At 37.1% G+C, this 23,332-nt stretch overlaps 2 protein-coding genes across 6 annotated transcripts; one reads left to right on the forward strand and one right to left on the reverse strand.

Annotated features, from left to right (window-relative positions):
- The first annotated feature begins 3,842 nt into the window (after positions 1-3,842).
- On the forward strand, positions 3,843-17,192 carry QS (quinolinate synthase). 4 transcript variants are annotated; one of them, XM_088978322.1, is made up of 8 exons: positions 3,843-3,969; positions 4,403-5,198; positions 6,503-6,787; positions 8,917-9,135; positions 9,318-9,497; positions 13,887-14,402; positions 16,650-16,811; positions 16,923-17,192. In XM_088978322.1, the coding sequence occupies exons 2-8, from the start codon at positions 4,413-4,415 to the stop codon at positions 16,995-16,997; spliced, it is 2,223 nt and encodes a 740-aa protein (XP_088834448.1). In that variant the 5' UTR covers positions 3,843-3,969; positions 4,403-4,412; the 3' UTR covers positions 16,998-17,192. The 4 variants fall into 4 exon arrangements, 3 of the variants coding, with proteins under 3 accessions (XP_088834448.1, XP_088834447.1, XP_088834446.1); XM_088978321.1 differs by lacking the exon at positions 3,843-3,969 and adding an exon at positions 4,039-4,234; XM_088978320.1 differs by lacking the exon at positions 3,843-3,969 and adding an exon at positions 4,087-4,325.
- Positions 17,193-18,628: 1,436 nt separating this feature from the next.
- LOC148862674 (uncharacterized) lies at positions 18,629-21,183 on the reverse strand. Of its 2 annotated transcripts, none has more exons than XM_088978518.1 (5): positions 20,842-21,183; positions 20,545-20,642; positions 19,920-20,207; positions 19,034-19,073; positions 18,629-18,947 (listed from the first exon to the last, which is right to left on the reverse strand). In XM_088978518.1, exons 1-5 carry the CDS (start codon positions 21,084-21,086, stop codon positions 18,854-18,856), a joined length of 765 nt encoding a protein of 254 aa, XP_088834644.1. In that variant the 5' UTR covers positions 21,087-21,183; the 3' UTR covers positions 18,629-18,853. The 2 variants fall into 2 exon arrangements, with proteins under 2 accessions (XP_088834644.1, XP_088834643.1); XM_088978517.1 differs by having other exon boundaries at positions 19,034-19,076.
- Positions 21,184-23,332: the final 2,149 nt, after the last annotated feature.

Raw genomic sequence — 23,332 nt, forward strand, 5'->3', positions numbered from 1 at the left:
GAAAAAATGGTTTCAAACAAATAGGCGTTTCCTAGAGCACTATTTTTTTCTGGCATGGTGCTGATGTGTCACCATTTTTTAGAGCAATGATATCGATGCCAAACAGATGCTAAATGATCCAAATAACTATTGCAATCCAAACCAAATGTGTTGAACAATTGAGTAGTGAAGTAAAAGGTGCAATAGTGTCTTCTTTCCAAGATTACAAGTGCTATCAATACTCACACTTCTCTTGATAAGCTCTAATTTAATTGAAACACAATTGTCTATGCAATTCCATAAAAACGGATGCATAAGGAATTTCTTTCTATTAGGCCTTCATCATCAGATTCCTTCTTTAAATGGTCTATTCTATGGAAATTAAAGATACCATGCAGGTATCAACTCTTTATATGGAAGGCTTTATGGAATAGAACTCTTGTCCAAAGCAAATTTCTCACAAGGAAAATAGAGGATAGATGCTATCTATGCAATTCCCAACAGGAATCCTTTCACCATATCTTCTTCCATTGTCTGTTTTCTAGGGCTATTTTGTGTGGTACCCAACTAGGCATCAATCCAGAAAATATTCAACAAGAACCTTTCCATCTGATCATTCATTCTTGGTGAAACAGGCCTCAAACTAAGTATGAATAAGAAGGAACTTGATCACTACTTTGCTAAATTCTGCATTACCTTCAGGCTCATATGGGACGAGTGAAACTCAACGAAATTTTGAAATACATTCTTATCTCCTATACAGGTGCTGGAAAAATTAAAATTGTCATATGAAGAATACCTCGTGAGCTCTTCCATTCAGCAAAATTGTTTCTCAAGTCATCTCAGGCCTTTGGATTTTATTAGCATATATGTTGATGGCTCATTTAAATCTTCATGCTTACATACAAGTGTAGCTTATGCTATAGTGTCTAAAGAGGACCATCTAATGTCTATAGGAGTTCCATGTCAAACAGATAGATGCCAAGATGCTGAGATCCGTGCCATAATCAAAGGGCTTGAAACAACTAAAATGGAAGGATTCAAAAAAGTCCTTATATTTTCTGATGCAATGCAAGTTGTGACAAAAACCCAAAGTGAAGAATACAATGGCAACTGGATTGAGTCAATGCTTTTAGATCATATATACACTTTACTAAGATCCCTTGAGGAGGTTCAGATAGAACATATTGGACGCGAACGGAACACTATAGCTCATCTTTTGGCTTATTGGTGTCGTATATATAATATCAACATTAGCTGCATATGTAATAAATTGACAGTCTCCCCTTCATATAAATAAATTTTCTAGCACTGTTGGCCTTCTATTGCCAAAAAAAAAAAAAAAGCATTAAAATGCAATTTTTATGGATTCTATATCCAAATCTATACTATGTACCTATAAAAGAGTGAATGCCTTTTCTTTTTGGAATTTTCATTGGATGCTTTCTATCTCCCTTGTTTATGCAGACATAAAGAGGGTATGTATGTCCATTACTCTCACTTTAAAACCTGCCTTATAACCTTTCAAAAACTGTTTACTTATAATTTTTGAGAAACTTTTCATAAATTATAAATAGTTTTATCTTAGAAATATTGCACATACATGTTTACTAGTATTATAAAAACATGAAAATGTGGAATTATATAAAGATAAAATGGAGTGAATTGAGCACATCTCATTTTATTGATAAAGATAAACACAACCCTATTAATTGGAAAAACAAAAATTAGCACCAGCTTTTTCCAACATTGGTTTCTGTCTTTTCACTAGGAAAGTATGGGGATCATTAAAAAAGGGATGTGGCCAAAATCTGTCACTCATCGATTAATTATACTTTGCATATGCAATCGCTGACCTTTTAGCTAAAATGGCCTCATTAAATAAAGTAAATACCATGCTTTTGTTTGCAATTTAGATGCCTGTTTTGAATATGTTTTAAGGAATGGTTACGTAGGATTATATCTGTAAATTCTAATTAGTTATATATTTTGTCCAACTTATTCAAGAAAGGTTGTCTGTATGTAGATGCCACTGATATAATGGGATACAACATAGAGATATTACAGAAAAAAAATAATGATTGAACAACAAAAAAACATTGCAAGAAGAAAACACCAAACATAATACACAGACAGCAAAGAGGGGAAAGTACATAGAGAGGCTGAAAATTACGGCACTCACAGTACTAGAAATATTAGCATTGAAGCAATCCAGGAGCCACTCAAGAGGGCTCCAGCGAGATAACGCTGGATCAGAGAACCTTTTGTTGCCAATGAACTTTGCTTCTTTACCCACGACAAGAAACCTGATGTTTGAATTGGCAATACTATAAATATCACTGAGAAGAAAACACGATTCAGAAGAGCAATATATAGGGGCACGACAGGGCGGGGACTTCATTCCCCATCACTGTCTCCAACCCTGATTGGAGATCCCTATTAATCCCTACCCCCGTTTTTATCCATCAATAATCCAACGGGAATAGTAAAAATTGTCATCCCTACAAACCATGCTATATTCTTATGAGGAGAAGAATTTTGTTAATAATGACCAAAATGATAGAATTGAGTGACTTATTATTTATTTGATTAAAATAATTATATAATAAAATATTCCTTTGTGCAATAATCAACCCAACATCAGCTGAACCCATTCAAGAGCTCCCAACCTTTTGACTAACTTATTTGCTAAAAGACTTTAGCTGTTATCAAACAACTACTCTCAAGTTTACAAATTTCCAAGAAACCTTGGCTCCTAGCAGGTGGGAGTACATGCATCCCACTAAGACACCATTCGTTTACCTGTGAGTAAGTTTGGGAAAGTTGGTCAATTGGTGTATATATATATATATATATATATATATATATATATTGGTGTATATAGATATATATATATCATTCATAAACTTTACAATATTCTTTTAACATTTACTAATGTGCACCATGATAAAATAAACTACACATTCCTAGGTAAAATTTATCCATTTCCTAGGTGATTAAGTAATTTTTTCACATGGGGGGAAATTTTATAAAACTTAATGGAAAATTTTGCACATTTTTATATTAACTTTTTTTTTATGGGTAAACATGGTATTCTTTTGTTTACTTAAGAATACTTGAAATTAAAAGAAAATGAATAAGTGCATTTATCTAAGTAAATGTTACCCAGGAAATATTTGCTCCGATAAATTACAAAGATACAAATGAACGAGACCTAAATGCTTTTTATACTAAGTTTTAGGATTTAGGGTTTCAATGCAATGTGTGTGTAATATATATATATATATATATAGAGAGAGAGAGATATTTTAAATATTATTTATGATTTAAATTTTGAAAATAACTCTATATAATTATAATTATGCACCTTCATATATATGTTCTTAAATACATTTTTAATAGATATTATTAAATGCTAAACCAATTTAAATCAACGATTTTTTTTTCTTTTCAAGTATACCTGTTTTTTCAATTATATATTTTTTAATTAAAAATAAATTAGGGTTTCAAACACTTGGTGGAGAACCCATCTCTATTTAGGATGGCAAATGGAGGTTCAAATCTTGTCTTCAAGAGAGAGGGAAAGTTACTTAGAAATTGGGAACATGAATGGAGACATGGAGTATGATTAACCAACCTATCCCCATTTCCTTAGACCCCAACCTAGATTTGGTCCTTGGTATTTTCTACAACGAGTCAGAGATCTTAGCAACTGTAGCATGATGGTTTTAGGCTATATTGGTTTAGCAAAAATATTTCTCTATTATTCTTTTTTCATTTCAGGTTTTCAACCCAAACACAGCCTTGCGAAATTAGTGGCAGTAAAAAAAGAAGAGATCAAGCTTTCAGAGCCTGAACGGTTATTGGCACCTCGGCTCGTGGCCAGCTGCCAGCCTCACCTAAAACCTGATCGCAGCAAAAGCGAAGAGGCACGGCACGGGACAAGACAAGGTTGATCTCTGAAATCTTTTTTTGTCTGATGTAATGTAGGTATGTTCTGTACTCTGTAGAATTTTTAATTTTGTTAACTCCACCCGTCGTCTTGTACTGATGCATGTACTATTGAGCCCCCCACCGGCCACTCTTTACCTCTTTTAGACCTTTTTTCTTTTTCCTCTCCCCTCTCTCTCACACATTGCTTTCTCTTCCATCATCTGCGTCCCTGTCGTTTTCGCGGAAGCCTTGGCCTTGCATAAATCCAAGCTTCTGAAAACTTTCCTCTGCCTCTGCATGTATATCCATTTGTAACAATAAAGTGCGCACTATAAGGATCTCCACTTTCTTCATTCCTCTTCTTCTTTTCTGTTACTCTTGGTTTTCTTCTTTAGCTTCGACGACCAGCCATCGTGCGTTTGGATTTTGTTACATTATTATCATTATTATTTATATTTTGTAGTTTGATAAATTTAATTCCTTTTTCCAGTTTCCTGAGAATGGACTCTGCAACCTTGGCAACGAGAGCTTCCACTTGGGCTTACTTTGCCAGGATTTCGAACCCCAGCGCTAACCGTAGATCTTCTTCTTGCTTGAAAACCTACCGAGAGAAAGACACGGGACTGCTTTCCAACTCCATCAGCTACACTCAATATCCAAATCATCGTCTTAACTCCTCTTCTCCGTCCTTAACTTCTCCTCTCAAATCCAACGCTCGGAACCCCAGCTCGTTTGTCTCCTGCTCAGCACTGACTGAAACTCCTTTAGGGACTTCTGACTATGCCATCTCTAGGCTTCAACGCCTTGTATCCGAATTCCTGTCTCTTTCCGAGCCGATTGATCGCGTTAAACGGCTGTTGCATTACGCGACTCTCCTTCCTCCCTTCGATGAGTCCAGGCGTGTCCCGGGCAATCGAGTCATGGGATGCACTGCGCAGGTTTGGTTGGATGCCTCTATGGATGAGTGCGGGAGGATGAACTTCTCCGCCGATAGTGATTCAGAGATCACCAAGGGTTTCTGTTCGTGCTTGGTTTGGATCCTCGATGGAGCGTCTGCGGAAGAAGTATTGGCGTTAAACACCGAGGATTTGGCTGCGCTCAATGTTGGGTTGCCTGGCCGCGCTCATTCCAGGGCGAACACGTGGCACAACGTGTTGATCACTATGAAAAAGAGGACTAAAGCTCTCCTTGCTGCGAGACAGGGGAAGCCTCCCATCGATCCTTTCCCATCTCTGGTTGTTACAGCCGACGACATCCATGCCAAAGGGAGCTATGCTGAGGCTCAGGTTCGCAAACATTTGCCTTTATTTTCATTTCTGCCTTCTCTACTTTTCTTAGATTTGAGTTGTTTATTATTTACACGTTTCCGAAGGAAAAAAAAAAAAAAGGAAAAGGAAGAAAACCATAGTGTGAATTTGAATTGTGAACAAAATACCAAAGGAACCTCCCTAGAACCTTTTTTTTTTTTTTCTATCGATAGGAACATTTCTAGAACTTGTAACATTTAAGGTTGAAATCTCAAATCTCGAAACAACCTGGATGTTTTTTTTTTTTTTTTCTATCGATAGGAACATTTCTAGAACTTGTAACATTTAAGGTTGAAATCTCAAATCTCGAAACAACCTGGATGTTTTTTTTTTTTTTTTTTTGGGGGGGGGGGGGGGGGTGGAGTTCACCCTCCCAAGCACTCTCGAGTTTGCCTAGCAAAAGGGAAAAAATTGTACAGAATCATATTCCACTTATAGGTTCCTTATGCGTGTATACTATTCTCACTTATTCTGTTAATTGTGTATCCGGAAATCCTACATCAACAGCTAATTTTGTTGAATAGCATGAATCCTGAAGATCATATAGGAGCGATGGATGCTGTCAACTTGTAATATCCTTGAGATTCTGATGCGATCAGTTCATAAATAGTAACTAAAAATAAGTTTTGGGAAAAGTGATACAAAACAAAAGAAATGTTGGGATTCTAGGTGTCGCCCAAGCCTAGTTGCATTTATATCAAATTTTGAGTTCGTCCATAGGGTATCGCATAAACTTATTTTTTAACCAATTGGAGTAACTGGATTTTGTGAGGTCTGAGGGATTTGCTTTTATTACATTGAGACATCAATGGAAGCTATTAAAATGTTGAATCTTTTAGTTTTTCTTGAGAGGGTAAAATGATTATACAGAATTATTTTACCTATTCATTTAAACACTTAGGATACCTAAGGAAAGAGAATAATTTTAATGGTTGAATGTTATTATTAAGTCTAATTTAAAAATCCATTCCCTTGTCCTGTTTTTCTCTTTTATATAGGTAAGTTGGACCATACAAAATGTTAACATCCTTTATTAGTTCTGGCTTATGCTTTTACCGGGACTTGTTTCTGATCCCTGACACTTTAATGGTCAATAACAAATTGTTATGTCCATGAGACGAACTCTATTCTGGTAAAGGAAAAATCAGGCTTTGGCAATTGAGTTTACCTCGGATTTGTTGCTCAATTCACCTAAAGAAATATTGTATCAATTTTTGCTGTTGTTACTCCAATGGCTTTCCTAGCAATTCAGAATCCTAAGTACCATTGCAGTTTAATTGCAGGCAAGGTTTTTGTTCCCTGACCAGTTAAAGGTTAACGAACTTGTAGATGTGCTAAAGGAGAAGAGGATTGGTGTAGTGGCACACTTTTATATGGATCCAGAGGTCCAAGGGGTCTTAACTGCTGCACAGAAGCACTGGCCTCACATCCATATATCTGATTCATTAGTTATGGCAGATAAGGCTGTCAAGATGGCAGAAGCTGGATGCCAATTTATTGCAGTTCTGGGTGTAGATTTCATGTCAGAAAATGTGCGTGCAATCCTTGATCAGGCTGGATTTGAAAAGGTACTCGTTTCCTTATTTATGCTTTCAGTATTTCAGTAGATTATGTTGCATAATCTGTACATACACATCCACATTCAACACGCAAAAAATGTATAGATTCGAGATGGCATTTGACACTGAGTGTATATGTTAAATCAATCCACAGTTTTGAGATCCTAGGGAATGAAAAATCAATTTATTTTGGGGGATTTGCCAGTGATTTAAAAGACATGCCTAGGCACACAGGTGGGGCACATGTTAGGGTAGGTGCCTCGCCCATGTCCTAGGCGCAGCCCTTTCAAAAGGCACACGCCTGGTACACCTGGTGCGCCTTGCATCTCAGCCCAGACGTGCGCCTTTTGAAAATTTGACACTTTTTTTTTGCTTTTTTTTGAACTTAGCGGCTGGGCTGGGGGCTCCGCCCCCCGACCCCGTTCATTCATTCATCCTAACAAAATATTTTCTTAGAAAGCAATTAAAATTATAAAATGATTTTTTTTTTTTTTGTGACAACTAAGAATTAAGACCCTAACATGGACTTGTTTGGGCTTGCCTCAAGGTGTGGCACAAAGGTGGCTCGTAGAATCAGGAATGTAATATGTTTTACATCACATTAGCTACTTGAAGTAATGCAATTGAGGAAAAAAAGAGATTGTGGGTTTTACATGCTTGAAAATGTCTTATATGTTTGATTTTATCTTTAAATTCTCATTTGAATATGCTTCTCATGCTATGTTTATGTATTTTAATTTTAGATAATAAGTTTTTAAAACATTTATTTTAAAATTTAAGCTTACATTTTTTATTAATATTGTTTGATTTTTCAGACTTTTTTTTTAATTTTTGCGCCTTGCTTCAAAAAGGCGTGCACCTCACCTTGCACCTTGCGCCTCAGGCACAAATTGACCCCTGTGCCTTGTGCTTTTAAAACACTGGGATTTGCTGTTCTTCTCGGTAGATCTGTCAAATAAACCCTATCCTGACACTATTACAACGGGGGCTCTACATACCCAGCTATGTAATATGGTTGGATCAGTTCAGGCCTATAGGGTTGATCGAAACCATTAACAACCCTACCTTTGGCGTATTGTATTTGTTAACACCTAACCTCTTAACCTTTTTCTAATAAACTCTTCACATATCTATCAGTGTATCACTGTATTGGAAACTTGACAGTCTGACCTGCTATTTTGATTCCTCTGATTGCATGTGGTAGCTTTGAAGTCCATGAGTTCTTAAGGATACAGCTTTTCCAGTGATACGTTCTAACATGCTTTCAATTGTTTGTACTAATTTTGGCTGAATTTCCTCCTATGCATCTCTAGAACTGCTGGACTGTATTCAGTATATGAGTTTCTCTAGCATGTGTATCATTTATTTCAGTTTTACAGCTCAAATGGCATTCATCCAAGATGTTATTTTTCCACAATGAGCAATTGTTGATAGAAAAAATAATATATGAAAGGAAACTAATGGATGGAAAAATAGGGGCTATTACTTGGTGCAATGATAAAATCTCAGACTGACAAGTGTGAAAACACAGGATCAAGTCTAAAAATGGCAACTTTATACAAGAAGATGCCAAAGGTTAAGTCCACATCCAGTCCACCCCTCCCAAGACCCTAAATGGATAGATAGATAGATAATGGAGCAAGAATATAAAGCATGCCCTCTTTTGCCAAAAGATAATAAACTTCATCAGCCTTTTGAGAAAAGCAAAATGCTTACGTTCTAGTTTCTAGGGGTCCTGAATCACATTCATGAGATGGCTATTTGCAGATTCTGTAGGAAATTTAGCATTACACTGTAAGTTTGTAAATATGGTGTTCCCTAGGCCAGATCTTAGGATTAGATGATTGATCTTCCGAGAAAGTCCTTCATTTATGATGATCAGCCATGATGTTTAATTAGATTATCTTTATAGAAAAGTTGATCAGCTTGGCTATTGATGCCAATAACAACTTTCTGCTGGTCTTGGTCTTAGATGAGGCATATTTCCTTATTGATTGTTTTTTTTCCTGTTCTCATAGAAACTGTCATTACATGCATGTAGACTTTGTGGGGTAAACCACTACTTGTCATGTTTTCCGTTTTCTTCTTTCTTTTTTCTTTTCAATTCTTAGCAGTGTCATGATTGTGAGTGTGTGCAGGTTGTTGTGTATAGGATGTCAGATGAACGCATTGGTTGCTCATTGGCAGATGCAGCAGCCAGTCCTACATACATGGGCTTCCTCAAGGCAGCTTCATTGTCACCCCCTTCATTGCATGTTATCTACATTAACACTTCGCTAGAGACAAAAGCATGTGCCCATGAACTTGTGCCAACAGTCACCTGTACTTCTTCTAATGTTGTACCAACTATTCTGCAGGTTGGTTATTACATGCAACGTTATTCTATAGTTTGATATATTATAATTTTATAAATGATATTTCTTAGATTCAGTTTGTTCATTAAATAATTGATACATGTTGCAAATTTGTTGGGGGGGGGGGGGGGGGCTTATATTTATTTCATTTCTTTTATCTCTAAATGCAACTTCTGTTCTATCAGGCTTTTGCACAAATACCAAATTTACATGTATGGTATGGCCCAGATTCCTACATGGGAGCAAACATTGCAGAGTTGTTTCAACAGATGGCTAGCATGACGAACGAAGAAATTTCTGAGATACATCCAGCACATAATAGAGACTCTATAAGATCATTGTTACCTCGCTTGCATTACTATCAGGTGATTTCTTGTTCACTTTTTGGTATAACTTTTGATAGGTATCTTGTAATTATGTTGGCCAACTTAATCATACTAGGACTTTCATTTTCATATTTTCAGTCCTGATGTTCCTGGACCAACCACTTCTCATCCTTGTTCAAAATTAGGTGTACACAAGGATTAAAATTTTGCAACGTATTGGCTGATACATATCATATCAGTAGATCAACGATACATGAAATAATGGGTGTTTCAGGGTTTGTCCTATTTCGAGGGTCTGGCATATCGGACTGTATCAATATTTAAAGCCTTGGATATAGAAACCATTGACTTAATTTCTTATGCTGCTATATGACTCTTGCCCCTATTAACTGCAGTGTTCCAAAAATTCAGGTAGGACAATTATTTAAGTAGGATTTACTCAGCTTTTAAGTGATTTAACCACAAATGTAATTTCTCTTGCAAGTTGGATTCTGAACCCCTAGAAAATGATAACCTAATGGAAACACTAAAGAATAACAATTATAAAAGTGATCCACCATACTGTTTTTTTTTTCCATTTTAAAAGAGATACTCTCTCTTTAAAGTTCATTTTTTTTATAAGTAAAGAAGAATTTTATTAAGAGAAATTAAGCAAAACAGTAACAAGACCCAAGGTGGGGTGTGAGTTGCAACCTCTCCAGGATCTCCCTGTCAACAAAAGACAAGTTACAAATGAGCTCAAAACAAATAATCCCTATTAACCCCTTGCTTGGCTAGAGTACTTGCCATTCCATTAGCGGATCTTCTTTTCCATTGGATTTTTAAGGTGAGCCATTTAAATCTCTTTAATTCCTCTCTATAAGCCCATATTACTGCTTCTGAATCCTGTAACCAACCTGTAACCATCTTTGAGTCCCCTTCAATGACCAACTTATTGATATGTCTTACTAACTGTGCCCCTTGGAGTACAGCAAGAAGCTCAGCTGTAGCTGAGTCCCCCACACCAACAGGTTCTGAAAACAGTGCAACAATACCTCATTCCTTGTTTCTGAAGAAACCCCCATACCCAAAGGACCTGGGTTACCTTGGCTACTCCTGTCAAAGTTGAGTATGATAAAATCATCTTTAGGTGAAGTCCAAGGTTCATCTTTTCCAGGACATTATCCTAACACTCCAATTTATGTCAGCGTATGCTTTCTCAAGGTCGATCTTGCATGGGATGCCTGGTCTGCCCTCCCTATTCATTGAATCAATAAGCTTGTTTGCTACCAAATACCATGCAAGAGTTGCCTACCCAGCACAAAGGCATTTTGCTGTTCTGAGATGATTGTCCCCAATACCTTCTTCAGTCTTTTAAGTTTGAACCAACACCTACCTTCACTATAATTTTGTAGTAACCATTCAACAAACTTATAGGACTGAAGTCCTTTGTTTCTGTAGCTCTCTCCACCTTTTGGAATGGGTATGATGAAGGTTGTGTTCAAACTGCATTCTAGAGAAGCATTTCTTTGGAATTCCTCTAGTCCCTTCATCACATCCGACAGGATCACATCTCAACATTTCTTATAAAAGAGGCTAGTGAATCTGTTTGGGCCGTGGGCCTTATCCCCATTAAGGAAATTCACCATTTCCCACACTTGCTCGTTATAACATTCTTTTCTATTTAGCTTTCTAAACATATAAATTTTCTACAAGCATTAACTTTTAATTTGTTTATTTCTTGGTTAACGAGCTTGGTATAGACAACTATCTTCTGTATTAGATATTTCTAGTGCTTAATTAGGATTTCTGTTAACCATTTTAAGTGATCATCATCTCCTGAAACATGGTTACCTTGGCACCACCTTGTGCCTAGGTGGTAAGGCATTCTTCTAGGATTGACTTGTGTCTTGCTTTCTAATAATGACCCGAATAAGGGCATCAGAAAAGATCAATTTTCAATTTAGAGATCCCATAAATGGGCTTTCTCCTTATTTTGTTCTTGTTTTTTAATCCTTTTGTAATCACTCCCGTCTGTATTTATAATTGCAACCTGAATAAGGGCCTTCCCTATTCATGTCTTTTTACCATCTTAGTGTTTTAAAAGTGCAAGGCAAAGGGTCCAATTTGCGCCCGAGGTGCAAGGTGAGGTGCGCGCCTTTTTGAAGCAAGGCGCAAAAATACAAAAAAAAGGTAAAAAATAAAAAAGTCAGAAATTTAAAAAATGCCAAAAAATCAAAAAAAATATTAAACATAATATTAATAAAAATATAACCTTAAATTTTAAAATAAATGTTCTAAAAAACCTATTATGTAAAATTAAAATACATAAACATAAAATGTAAAGCGTATTCAAATGAAAATTTAAAAATAAAATCAAGCATGTAAAACCCACAATCTCTTTTTTTTTTTCCTCAATTGCATTACTTTAAGTAGCTAATGTGATGTAAAACATGTTACATTCCTGATTCTATGAGCTGCCTTTGTGCCATGCCCCTCAAGGCAAGCCCAAACAAGTCTATGTTACGGTCTTAAATTATTAGTTCCAAAACAAAAAATAATGATTTTATAATTTGAATTGATTTTTAAGAAGATATTTTATTAGAATGAATGAATGAACAACATTAGCAAATAGGGGGTTCTCGGAGCCCTCGAGGGGTGTGGCATGGGGTCTGGGGGCAGAGCCCCTGGCCCAGCCGCTAGGTTCAAAAAAAGCAAAAAAGTGTCAAATTTTCAAAAGGCACACACCTGGGCCGAGGCGCAAGGCGCATCAGGTGCACACCTAGGTGCACCAGCTGCGTGCCTTTTGAAAGGTCTGCACCTAGGACCTAGGCGAGACACATACCCTAAAATGTGCCTCACCTGAGTGCCCAGGCACACCTTTTAAATCACTGTACCATCTCGCCTTTTGAAAGGTCTGCACCTAGGACCTAGGCAAGGTGCATACCCTAAAATGTGCCTCACCTGAGCGCCTAGGCACACCTTTTAAATCACTGTACTCTCTCTCTCTCTCTCTCTCTCTTTCTCTCTCTTATACCTCTGTATTTAAAATAATAAGGTCTCCTTCCCTTCATGTGCTTGTTTTCTCTTATTTTTGCTACAATAAATGCACTTGTGCATTCTCTTTTCTTTGTCTCTGTCATATTCAAAATAACAAAGGCTCTGGCCCTAAATATGTTTATTTTCTCTTATTATTTAGTTTCATTCTCTCCTTATTTCCTTGCATTAACAGGATAATAATCCACCAATGGTTGGTGGTTCAGTTGGTAAATTCTCTGGCTAGTTGTAGTGGAGACTTGGGATCAAATCCCGCTGTCACCAGGGTTGGGGATTATGGGTATGGGGGAAGGGCTACTCCCTGGTTGTGTAGCTCCATGAAGACAATAAAGAAATAATCCATCCCTTAGGTTTTCATAGGCTGTGTTATGTTGTTTTAGTTATACTTCTAATGCTTGATTCTTTCATGTTAGTTCACTTATATTGTTTTCTAGTTGCTGGACTAGCTAGGGGAACAAGGTAATTTATTAAGAAAACAGGGAAACAAGCTATAATTAACCAGATTTTTTGTATATAAAAAATCGATGCCTAGGTTGGTATCTAGTCACCTAGGCAACAAGGCATTCTGCTGTTGCCCAGCATTGACTCAGCACCTTAAAAACTATGTTCTGAGCCTTATCTGAATCAATTGCAGTTGGCTATATTAACCATTCATACCCTATCTAGGACCATTTTCAAAGCATGGGTCTATAAATTTTCTATATCTCAACCTCCTGTTGTTATTTTACAACATCTAAAACTCTTCTTACAGGATTGCTTTTTTGTTCTCATTATTGCACATGACCTTACTTTCTTGACTTTTCTTTAATTACCTTGGTTATACTCCTTCAGACCTTTGTTACATTTGTGTGCATTCATTTCTGATTTGGTTTTCTTTAGCTTTTGTATTCATCTTCATCAGCAACCTTTTCTCCATTCTGTATGCATGGACAGCTTAATTCTTTATTGTTAAACAATTTTCATTGTAGTGTATTTGGCCTACTAGCAATTGTTTAGGATTGACATCAAGCTCAACCGAACTTGCCATTTTTTGAATGGAAGTCTAGAAGCCTTAAATGAGGTTAGATTAGGAAAGTTTTCCATTTGGGTGGTTCAGACTGGTGTGTAGATTTATCCAGTCTTGGGGATCTGATTTGGGAGTTTGAATATAGCATCATAGTGTATTCTCTTTGGTATGACTTATTTGCAACCAATTTGTGGGTCATTTCTGTTGTTTGTTTTGTCTAATCTGTGCCAGTGTGATTTTCTAGTCCAACTTATATTGTTTGTTTTCTCGTTGGGATTCAATGCCTTCTTTGGTAATAACTGGAATGCTGCTACCTTCTGTTATATCATGTGCCGCCATTATCATCATCATCATCCTATGGAGCTTATATGGATTTTCAATTGCAGGATGGTGCATGCATCGTTCATGACCTTTTTGGACATGAAGTTGTGGAAAAAATACAGGAAACATACTGTGATGCATTCCTAACAGCTCATTTTGAAGTCCCAGGAGAAATGTTTTCCCTCGCAATGGAAGCAAAAAAAAGAGGAATGGGAGTGGTAGGATCCACCCAAAACATACTAGATTTCATCAAAGCAAGAGTCCAGGAGGCATTGGACAGAAATCTGGATGACCACCTTCAGTTCGTTTTAGGAACAGAATCAGGAATGGTGACCTCAATTGTTGCAGCAATTCGCAAACTATTAAATTCCACTGAATTCCCATCTGGAAGATCAAACATCAACGTTGAAATTGTATTTCCCGTTTCATCAGATTCATTGTCAAGGACATCAAAGGATACATCACAAGGCCTTAATTTTGTTGAATCAAGACATCAACTTACACTCAGAGTGGTTCCTGGTGTTTCTAGTGGGGAAGGGTGCTCTCTTCACGGAGGCTGTGCATCCTGTCCATATATGAAGGTAAGTGTATTCATTTTCTTAGTGAACTATATTTTAATAAAATTCCGGTCTCAACTCCAGCGAAGTTTTTGTAGAATAACTGGACCCTGAGGTACAGATGGGGAATTGTGATGGTGTACAAATGGGGCTAAAGCTAGCATTCGAAAGGGATGCTGAGCATGCCTGTTGTTTTTTATTCTTACAAATTTTTAATAAAATCTTTGATTGTTACTGGAAGGAAAAGGTTGCTAGAATTAGTCACCTCATGTATATGATGAAGTAGATTAACTATTAAAAAACATACATGCTGGAGTAGTAATGCATTTAGGTGTTGAGGCAATGCCTCCAGACAAACTAAGAAACAAGGCACCCAAAAGCAAAGCAAAACTGGTCCAAATACATCTTAACACCCAACCTGACCCAAATACAACTTAACACCCCAAATTCCCCAACATGACCAAAAGGAATAAAACCATAACTTAAAACAAATCCTTGTAGACAAGAAGGCAAATCCCGAGCAACTGAAACAAGAAACTTCAACCAAACTCCAAACCCTCTCCCTTCCTCAACTGCCTTCCTCTTATTATATTCTTCCTTTTTTTTCAAAGTGTTCAATTGCCTCTCTCACCACCTATTCTCCCCCCCAAAAGAAAACGTTGAGACTTCCCTATTGTCACATGTCTATCCACCAAACGATCAATACCCATTCCCTCCTCAGTGTTTTGTTCCTTCAGAATCTCTTCAACTCTGCTCCCCACCACCTCCTTCCCCCCTCTCCCCTTTCCTCTTTGATCTCAACCTGAACTTCCACTTCCACCAAATTTTATAAATCTCCCATCTTTTCACATTTCCCCACTCTATCAAGAGTCATCTCCTCCACATACTCCTTCCCATGTTGATTGCAACAATTTGGTATTTAGATTCAGTCATAATGATTTTGATGTTTGATCTTCAGTACTTTCAAGGTCTTTGAACTTCTAATTGTGCAACAAATTTTTTGTTGATCTTTTAGCGGTACTGTTTGTTATTTTGTTTTTGTAATGGTCAGTGTAAGATGATGGAATCATAAAAACCTGGTCAATCCAACATAAACTTGGGTCAGATCGGTCTGTCTTTATTCATCTAATCAAAAGGCATACTAAGTGCTGGAATAATCCAAAATAATAATCAAAAGCCTTTTTGGAATAAGAACGTTCCAGAATAACAATAAAGACATTGCACTAATTAAGAAATAACATTCTAGAGTAATCTTGATTTTAATTAACATGTGCAGATGTGCTGAAATCAGTTGAAGGATATTCCAGAATAATCAAGGGTAAAATAGTAAAGAGGAAAATCTAAGAAAGTTATGAAATATCCAGCTGCCTATAAATACGTAACCCACTCCAAGTTCAGGGCTTTTACCCATTTCCTCATTTCAGATCCACATCCTAGACCCCTCTCTCTCTCTCTCTCTCACCCCCCCTCTCCTCTTCTTTCCCCTTATCAGTTTCAGACCATCCTCCTCAGACTTTCAGGGCATAAACCACATCACTACTGCCTCACAGTTAGCATAGGAGACACAAAATGTTTGTATTAGTGGCTCGCTGTACATTCAATATCATTTCCAATGAATCAATACGATACCTTTTGCTTAAAAAATAGTTTCTTATAATCTAAAAAAAAATAATGTCTTTGGTTCAATTACAGTATTATGCAGAATCTTGTCTTTTTAAGCTCTCAAGAAAATACAACCGATCACAATTTAGGTTCATTCATGTTATCATGTATTTTTTTACCTCTTTTTTTTTTGTTCCAGCCTTCCAGGTATTTTCTTGTAAGCAATTCCCGTCTTGCCCAGAACTATCATACCTAAAAAGAAAAATGACCTTTTCTTTTGACAAATGTTTGGTGACTATGAGGTTTTGGTTTGAAAGCGATCTTATTGACTTTTAGTAGAATGTGTAGTTTCTCAGGTTTCTGCAGTTTTGATCCCATGACCTGAATATGCCATCTGATCTCTGAGTCATCCTTGAAGGAGTCTCCTCTTTATCACCTTATGAAACATCCAACTTCTCACTGGATGAAAACTACCAGAAAATTGCAGGGTTGAGATTTGTGTTCTGCGTTTTATTATCTCATAATATCTGTGAATCTAGCTCAGTGGTTTAAATGCTTTGCCTGAACTTTATTGCCTTGTTTACCCAAAAAACAGACTATTGCCTCTGCTCTTCAATCTTTTATGGATCAAGGAGATTGGGGTTCTCATTTCAAGTTACTGTGTACCAGATGAATTCACTTAGCTCACTACTGAGAGTCTGCCACCACCTACCTGATGACAAGAATATCCTTTCAGCCTATGAAGCAGGACGATTTAGTTCACAAACCCCACTTGGAAAACCTGTTGCAGATGTTGGATGTGAACCTATTTTGCACATGAGACACTTCCAGGTTTGTTTATTTAAGATCTCTAGTTCATCTTGATAGTTGATACTCGAAACACAAGTTGAGGCATTTTTAGCTTTCAGATATTACAGGGGCGTTTATGGAATGGTTTTGCAGGCAACAGGAAAATTGACAGAAAAGCTGGTCAACGAAATTCTTGGGCAATCTGGCAATGGGAAAGATATGTCTTAAGTTGTAACAAGCCCAAACACAGAAAGACAAAAGCGTCTGTTTGCGAGGATCTCCAAAAAGGAACTAGAGCTACCGTATTTGTTTTGTTGTATTATAAGTTGATGGCTTATGCATCTAAACATGTTGCTGAATCTGAGGAATGGGCAGCTAGGGCTGCAAACAGATGGAATAAAATGAGATATACTTGGATCTAAATTTGATTCATTAATATTGGGAATCATGGGTTCGGATTAAAATTTGATATGAACAATATTAATAAATTCAACAAAAATTGATCGATGATGAATTGAAATAATTTGTGCTAAACTTCTCAGCAAAAAACTAGTGCCAACTTTACTTTCGTTCTTAAAATGTTGCGTGACTCTTTGGAACTATGGTTGCCCTTTTAAAAATTAAAACTAGGGGTCCATTTGGTTTAAACAGGAATAGAATTTAATTGGAATGGAAATGGCGATTCTAGCTGTTTGTAAGGTGAACCAAATAGGTGATTTTGATTCCAACCGCGAACCAAACTGACCCTAAATTTTTTTTATGCACAATCAACGGTAATTAGCCCAAATGTCAAAACTATGCTCAAATAAAGAAGGCTGTGATTCCCAAAACTAGGGGAGTCCTGATCTGGCATCGAATAAAAACCACTGAAGACGGTTAAACGGAACACTCGGCCCATTCTGGCAAAAAATCAAAAAATAAAACAGTCAAAACTGTTGAAACCATTCAAACGGTTAACCATCCAGTTTAGCGGTTCACTAACCAAAATCAACAGTTTTGGGGGAAAATGGAACTGGTCACCTGACCGGTTCCTAGTTTTTCCAGTCCAACCATTTGGTCCCGTCCAGTTTTGAAAACCATGATTAAGGTCACACCAAAGGGGGGGGGGGGGGGGGTTGAATACAACTTTCCACTGTTGTGTACTTTGATCTCTGACTATTAGGGTATCAGACCAATTGAGTAAATATTTATAAAATTGGTTTTCAAATATCCCTCTTAGTATATGTAGAGAAAGAATGATGTAGCACAAAAGAAAGATAATTCGTTTTATACAAGTTGAAACCATTCCAAAACACATAAGCAAAGACGACACCACCAACCTAATTTAATAAATATTTATCGATATAACATAATCATAGAATTTCTATCTTACTTTGTTTTTACCAAATTAACACCAACACAAAATTTCTATCTTAATTCGTAATTACCAAATTAGCGTTATAGCGAGATTTCAAATTTGTAATTACCAAAGTTTTATTAGGATTCTATTATGGAGTATTTTCATAGATTAAGAAATTTTCTTATAGGAGTCATAAAAGTGTATGTTTATACAAAGAATAGCTAGGAGAAGGTTAAGACAGTTTTTAATATTGACTTTTCTCTTAATTATTCAGTTAAGAATTCTTCTTCCAGGTAATTCGACTTCTGCTGTTTTTTTTTTTTTTTTAAGCTTCTCTAAACATGTTTTGTTTCCGCACTACACCACTAAGTCATAACCCATCCATGGATTTAGATACCCCAGGAGCCAGGACAAGACAACACTCACCTCTCTCAATTAGTGAATAGATGCAAGTTCATGCCGCTTGACAAACCAACCACGCAAATTATACTGGAAAAAAATAAAACAAACTATAATGCAATGACCAAAAAATGACTTCTTGTCATAAATCACCATGCAAGTAAATAAACTTCATTTATAGTAAACCGGTTCAAAATGCATATTTTGCACATTCTCTAGCGGTATAGCCTCTACCATTGTCCGCATGTAAGTTTCAGCCTCGTAGAAGACCTTGACAGAATGATAAGTGCCCAAAGTAAACTTCGTTCTGATGACACATTGACTGGAAAAACATCTTATATGCTTATCATGGACATTTTTCTTGTGTGGAGATGGCCTTACTCTTTTTCTTTCTGGAAGCAAAGCTACTGGGTCCAACTTCTATGGACATTCTCTTTGTCCTGCAAATCAAGATAATTGTGGAATTTGCATATTAGTACGAGGAAATAAAAGAAAAGGCACTTTTTGTTAAGTATAGGATGCATACCGTGTAGAGAGCTCCTCAGCCTTGATACCACCATCTTCATCTGCTAGTAATGATGAGAAACTATCAGAATGTGAAACATATTTGGATGACACAAACAAAAGATATTCCTCAATTTCCATCTTGACATCAAGGAAATAAATGACACATCAAACTGTATTTTTTTATTCAGATTTGATCATTCAAATTTCTGATTATAGGACAGAAGCAGTGATATGGTGCCATTTGGTATACTGTTTTAAGGTTTTAAGACACCTGATCCAGAAATCAGAGCATTTCAGGAAAGAGGAGACCAAGTCAAGTTAGTACACATGCAAGTCCTGACATTTTTAACTAGCTGGACTCAAACTCTTGGATTCGGGGTTTCTATGCCCTGGGTTTTAAGTTACTGAAAAGGTTTCTTCCATGAAATAAATTTTTGACAGGAAACTTCTTCCTATGAAACTACTTACCAATATGATGCCCAAATTTCCACATTCGTTTGTCTTGGAAAAAAAAGACATTTCAACATAGAGAAAGACAATCATGGTCAGGTGATCTCACTTCAAAAGTTGAGAATGTGAGAAGGGGCAACATGAAACAGGATGAAATATATGTCCAAGCCCAGCTTGACCAATTACTTAAGCCACAATTTGCTACTAGGTAACTAGATGAAACCCCAGTTTGAAGATTAGCTGTTGAATTCACGCACTATCAGGTCTGGATTGTTTATTCTCTCAAACGATAGAGGCACACCACCAGGTCGATGTTGAGTATGCCACTCCATCACCCATACAGGCATGCATATGTTCATCATATATTGAAGTCCTATAGTTCAATCCCAGGTTTGCATAACTCAATTAAAATGCAACACAAACAAAATTCCAATGTGATGCAGCATGATGCTTACCCACTATATCACCTCCATCACTTTCTTGCTCTGAGTCTGTACCAGAACCCCATCGATCTCCCCCATCATCAAAGTCCCAACGGCTTCCCACAGGAGGGGTCCAGAAGTCAGGTTCTACCAAATTACCGTCATCAATAGGCCTAATTTCCTGAGAGTCATCCTTCTGAACCCCTTTCTTTCTATCCTTCTTCAAACCATTGGCACTTAGTTTTGACAGCTTGCGAGGTAGCTGCTTAGCATCTTCTACAGCCATTCCATTTGATGTTGGATTCTCTGCTTCCTTTTGCTCTGTTCCAAAAATTCCGCTACTTCAGAATACAAGAAAAAATACATAGATATTTAGAATTAACGTATATTAAACTATGAGTACAAAAGTATCCTGAATTGTGTGTCAGAAAGCACTCCTGCATTGCAATTTACAAGGATGAAGCCTCAACACACACTTTTAGGAGAAAACAAAAGGCAACGAAAACGTAGAGAAGTAATAAGGTAGGGAAAAGAATATGCTGATTCCAAAGATTGAATAAAATCTAGTGCAATTTTTGCAGGTGCGAAGAGGCAACGGTGTCGCACTTCAAAAAACAAACAAACAAACCGAAATAAGGAAATAAAGAAAGAAACTAACCCAATTTATTAAGGAATCTTTTCCCGTTTATATGTTTCCATATATGTTCCTCAGACTTATTGACGGTATCCCCCGTTAGTTTACATATTAACTTTGATCTGCAATACCGTTCAAAAAGGAACTTGAGAGATGCATCAATTCAGAAATGAAATAGCATTCTAGTTATAAAGTTAGGGAGAAACAGAAAAATCCAATCATCTCATCAGCAGGAATTCTTATTTGCTACCGAAGTTTGCTGAATTTTTTATACGGAGCGAACCCTAACCACTAAAACCCTTTAAGCAGGAAGGGGTTTACCTACAGAGAGGGTCTTGTTTGAACATGTTGAGAGGAGGTTTTTTCTGAGATAAAGCAGCATCAATAAGACCCAATCGGCAGCGCTTGCTCTGACTGTACGACTCTTTGTCCTTGGCGGCCAGCTCATGGCCGGTTTCTAAGCATTTGAATCGACCGTTCTCGAGCTCTTCGAACGTCGGCGAACCCAGAAGATTATGCCCCTCCTTCACCTTGTTCTTCTTCTTCTTCTTCTCCGCCGTTGCCATTGATGCTTCCGATTTCCAAACAACCCCTCCCCTGATGAGCTTCTCTTTTACTTCGGTCCCGTCATTTTTTACATTTTATTTACTCGTCTTTGGTTATGGTTTGACCCAGTGAGCCCAAAGCGATTAAACGAGTGAACCAACTGGTTCTGACCGGGTTGATCTTTTAACCTCAGAATGGTTCGAACTAGAACTAGAGACCTATGGAGGTCAAAGCCGACGTGGCCGCATAGGCGTATGTGCGTCTAGGGCTTCTCTTTTAGGAAATGGGAAATTGTCTAAAACTCAATGGAATTCTCTAAAATTCACCATGTCACTAATTTGATATTAAACAAACTAACGGGTGTTAGTATATTATCATTTTAATCTTCATAGAAAATATAAAATATGTACAAAATAAATTAACGGGTGTTAATATATTATCATTTTAATATTTATACATGAAAAAAAAGAAAAAGTTCAAAAAATATTTTCAAATATAAAATACATAAAAACATAGAAATTACAAAAAATATAAAAATTATAGAAATTGCAAACAAAATAAAAATTATTTTCAAATTATAGAAACTATAGAAATCGAAAAACAAAATCAAAAAATAAAATTTTAGAAAAAGCACCAAAAATTATAGAAAACACAAAAATTACACATAAATAACAAAAATAGAGGAAAATTTATAGATTGTAGAAAAAAGAAAATGTAAAAAAAAACAGAAATTATAAAAAATATTGGAAATTATCACAAACACTAAAAATGCAAAAAAAAAAAAACAAGAAAATTGAAAACCGAAAAGACCATTTTTCCTCTAACTTGCCACTCAAGGGTTATTTGGTCATGAAAATTGTTATTTATGCTGGCATGGACACTTCTGTTAAGAAGCATTAATAGTGCATTAACAGAATGTGAGTTTTGGAAAATAAAAAGTTATTGACATGGTGAATTTTAGACATTTTGAAAAGTTGTAGTGAATTTAAGGGAAATGTTAAAAACTCGTTGTGACCAACTATACCCTTATTGTTACAGTATTGTCTTAAAGTACTCCTAATGCTTTTGATAATTGACTAAGTATGTATTTGGTTTCATGGGCGTTTATGGATAGATTGTTTATCTGTACTTTTTCACTATAAATGTTTATTGTTTTTGTTGTTTGGTTGAACTTCACTTTAAACATATTTTACTCTCCACCTCAGATTAATACCCATTAAAGTGTGCCGCATCAGCATTTGGTTTCAAGAAACGCTGGGGTGTTGGGGGAAACAAGAATTTGACGTTTCCCCAAATGCCCCATGCACAAAAAACAAAGTGTTTTAGTTTCCTACCATTTATTTGATAAACGGTAAAACCAAACAATTGTTTCATTTTGCTTCATCTGCAATAAGCGCCAACCCCTATGTGGCGCTGATGTGGTGGAGTTTTTTCAGTAAATGCCAATGGAACCAAATATCCCCTTAGAAAATGAGAGAGAGAGAGAGAGAGAGAGAGAGAGGAGTAATGGAAGGTGATGGTGCGCGACTTGGTCACTCCTAACTGGCGACGGATGAGAGACCTGTGAGGAAGAAGATGAAGGATCCCGTGGGGCTCACCCGGCGGGAACACTCCGATGGTTAAGTTAGTAACCGGATTGAAAGCTAGGAGAGAAAGAGAAAGTTGCAGAGAAAATGAAAGAGCTAAGAGTGACGATCACGCAATACCTTTGCCCCTGGGATTGGGGTCCTTTTATACTGGTATCCTGACACGTCAGGTGCAATTGCCTCTGAATCTCTGCTGCAACGATCTGTTGTCAGATAACGGCTTGGAGTGGCTGGCCGTTATTTGTCAGAGCTGAGCTGGCGGGCAGAGGTGATCGCTGTAGAGTACGGTCCTACCAGACAAGAAACAACCTCCAGGGTTGGCAGGTGCGATGCCGCCAGGCGAGAGACGTGGGTGCAGTCTCCAGGTTTGGCAGGTACAGTTGTTAGATAGAAAATCCTCTGCGATAAGCCAAGTTACTCTACAGTGAGCTACCTTACACCGAGCTGCTGGTGATGCGTCGAGGTGCTTCTACCCGAGGTAGATCTCCGAGGTAGCCTACTTAGTTTTGGACAGGAGCGAGCTTATTCTAGTTAGGGAACTGATGAGCTTAACCCGAAGTGTCTTCAGTTCGGGATTCTCCCTACTTGGGAGAATCTTAGCTCGAGATGCTCCTTACTTGAGAGAGTCTTAGCTCAGGGTGCTCCCTACTTGGGAGAGTCTTAGCTCGGGGCAATGGAGT

This window comes from Nelumbo lutea, chromosome 3 (genome assembly GCF_056320005.1).
Source record: "Nelumbo lutea isolate HS-2025 chromosome 3, American lotus-T2T, whole genome shotgun sequence".
NCBI classification, from domain to species: Eukaryota; Viridiplantae; Streptophyta; class Magnoliopsida; order Proteales; family Nelumbonaceae; genus Nelumbo; species Nelumbo lutea.

What these genes read in the sequence shown, in the direction of transcription:
- QS (XM_088978322.1), top strand. Translation starts at nt 4,413, where the DNA reads ATGGACTCTGCAACCTTGGCAACGAGAGCTTCCACTTGGGCTTACTTT. An exon ending in TTGTACCAACTATTCTGCAG is followed by an intron (nt 9,136 to 9,317) that starts GTTGGTTATTAC and finishes CTGTTCTATCAG; the next exon opens with GCTTTTGCACAAATACCAAA. An exon ending in CTCGCTTGCATTACTATCAG is followed by an intron (nt 9,498 to 13,886) that starts GTGATTTCTTGT and finishes TTTCAATTGCAG; the next exon opens with GATGGTGCATGCATCGTTCA.
- LOC148862674 (XM_088978517.1), bottom strand. Translation starts at nt 21,086, where the DNA reads ATGGCAACGGCGGAGAAGAAGAAGAAGAAGAACAAGGTGAAGGAGGGG. An exon ending in AAGATTCCTTAATAAATTGG is followed by an intron (nt 20,208 to 20,544) that starts GTTAGTTTCTTT and finishes TTTTTGGAACAG; the next exon opens with AGCAAAAGGAAGCAGAGAAT. An exon ending in GCTGAGGAGCTCTCTACACG is followed by an intron (nt 18,948 to 19,033) that starts GTATGCATCCTA and finishes CTTGATTTGCAG; the next exon opens with GACAAAGAGAATGTCCATAG.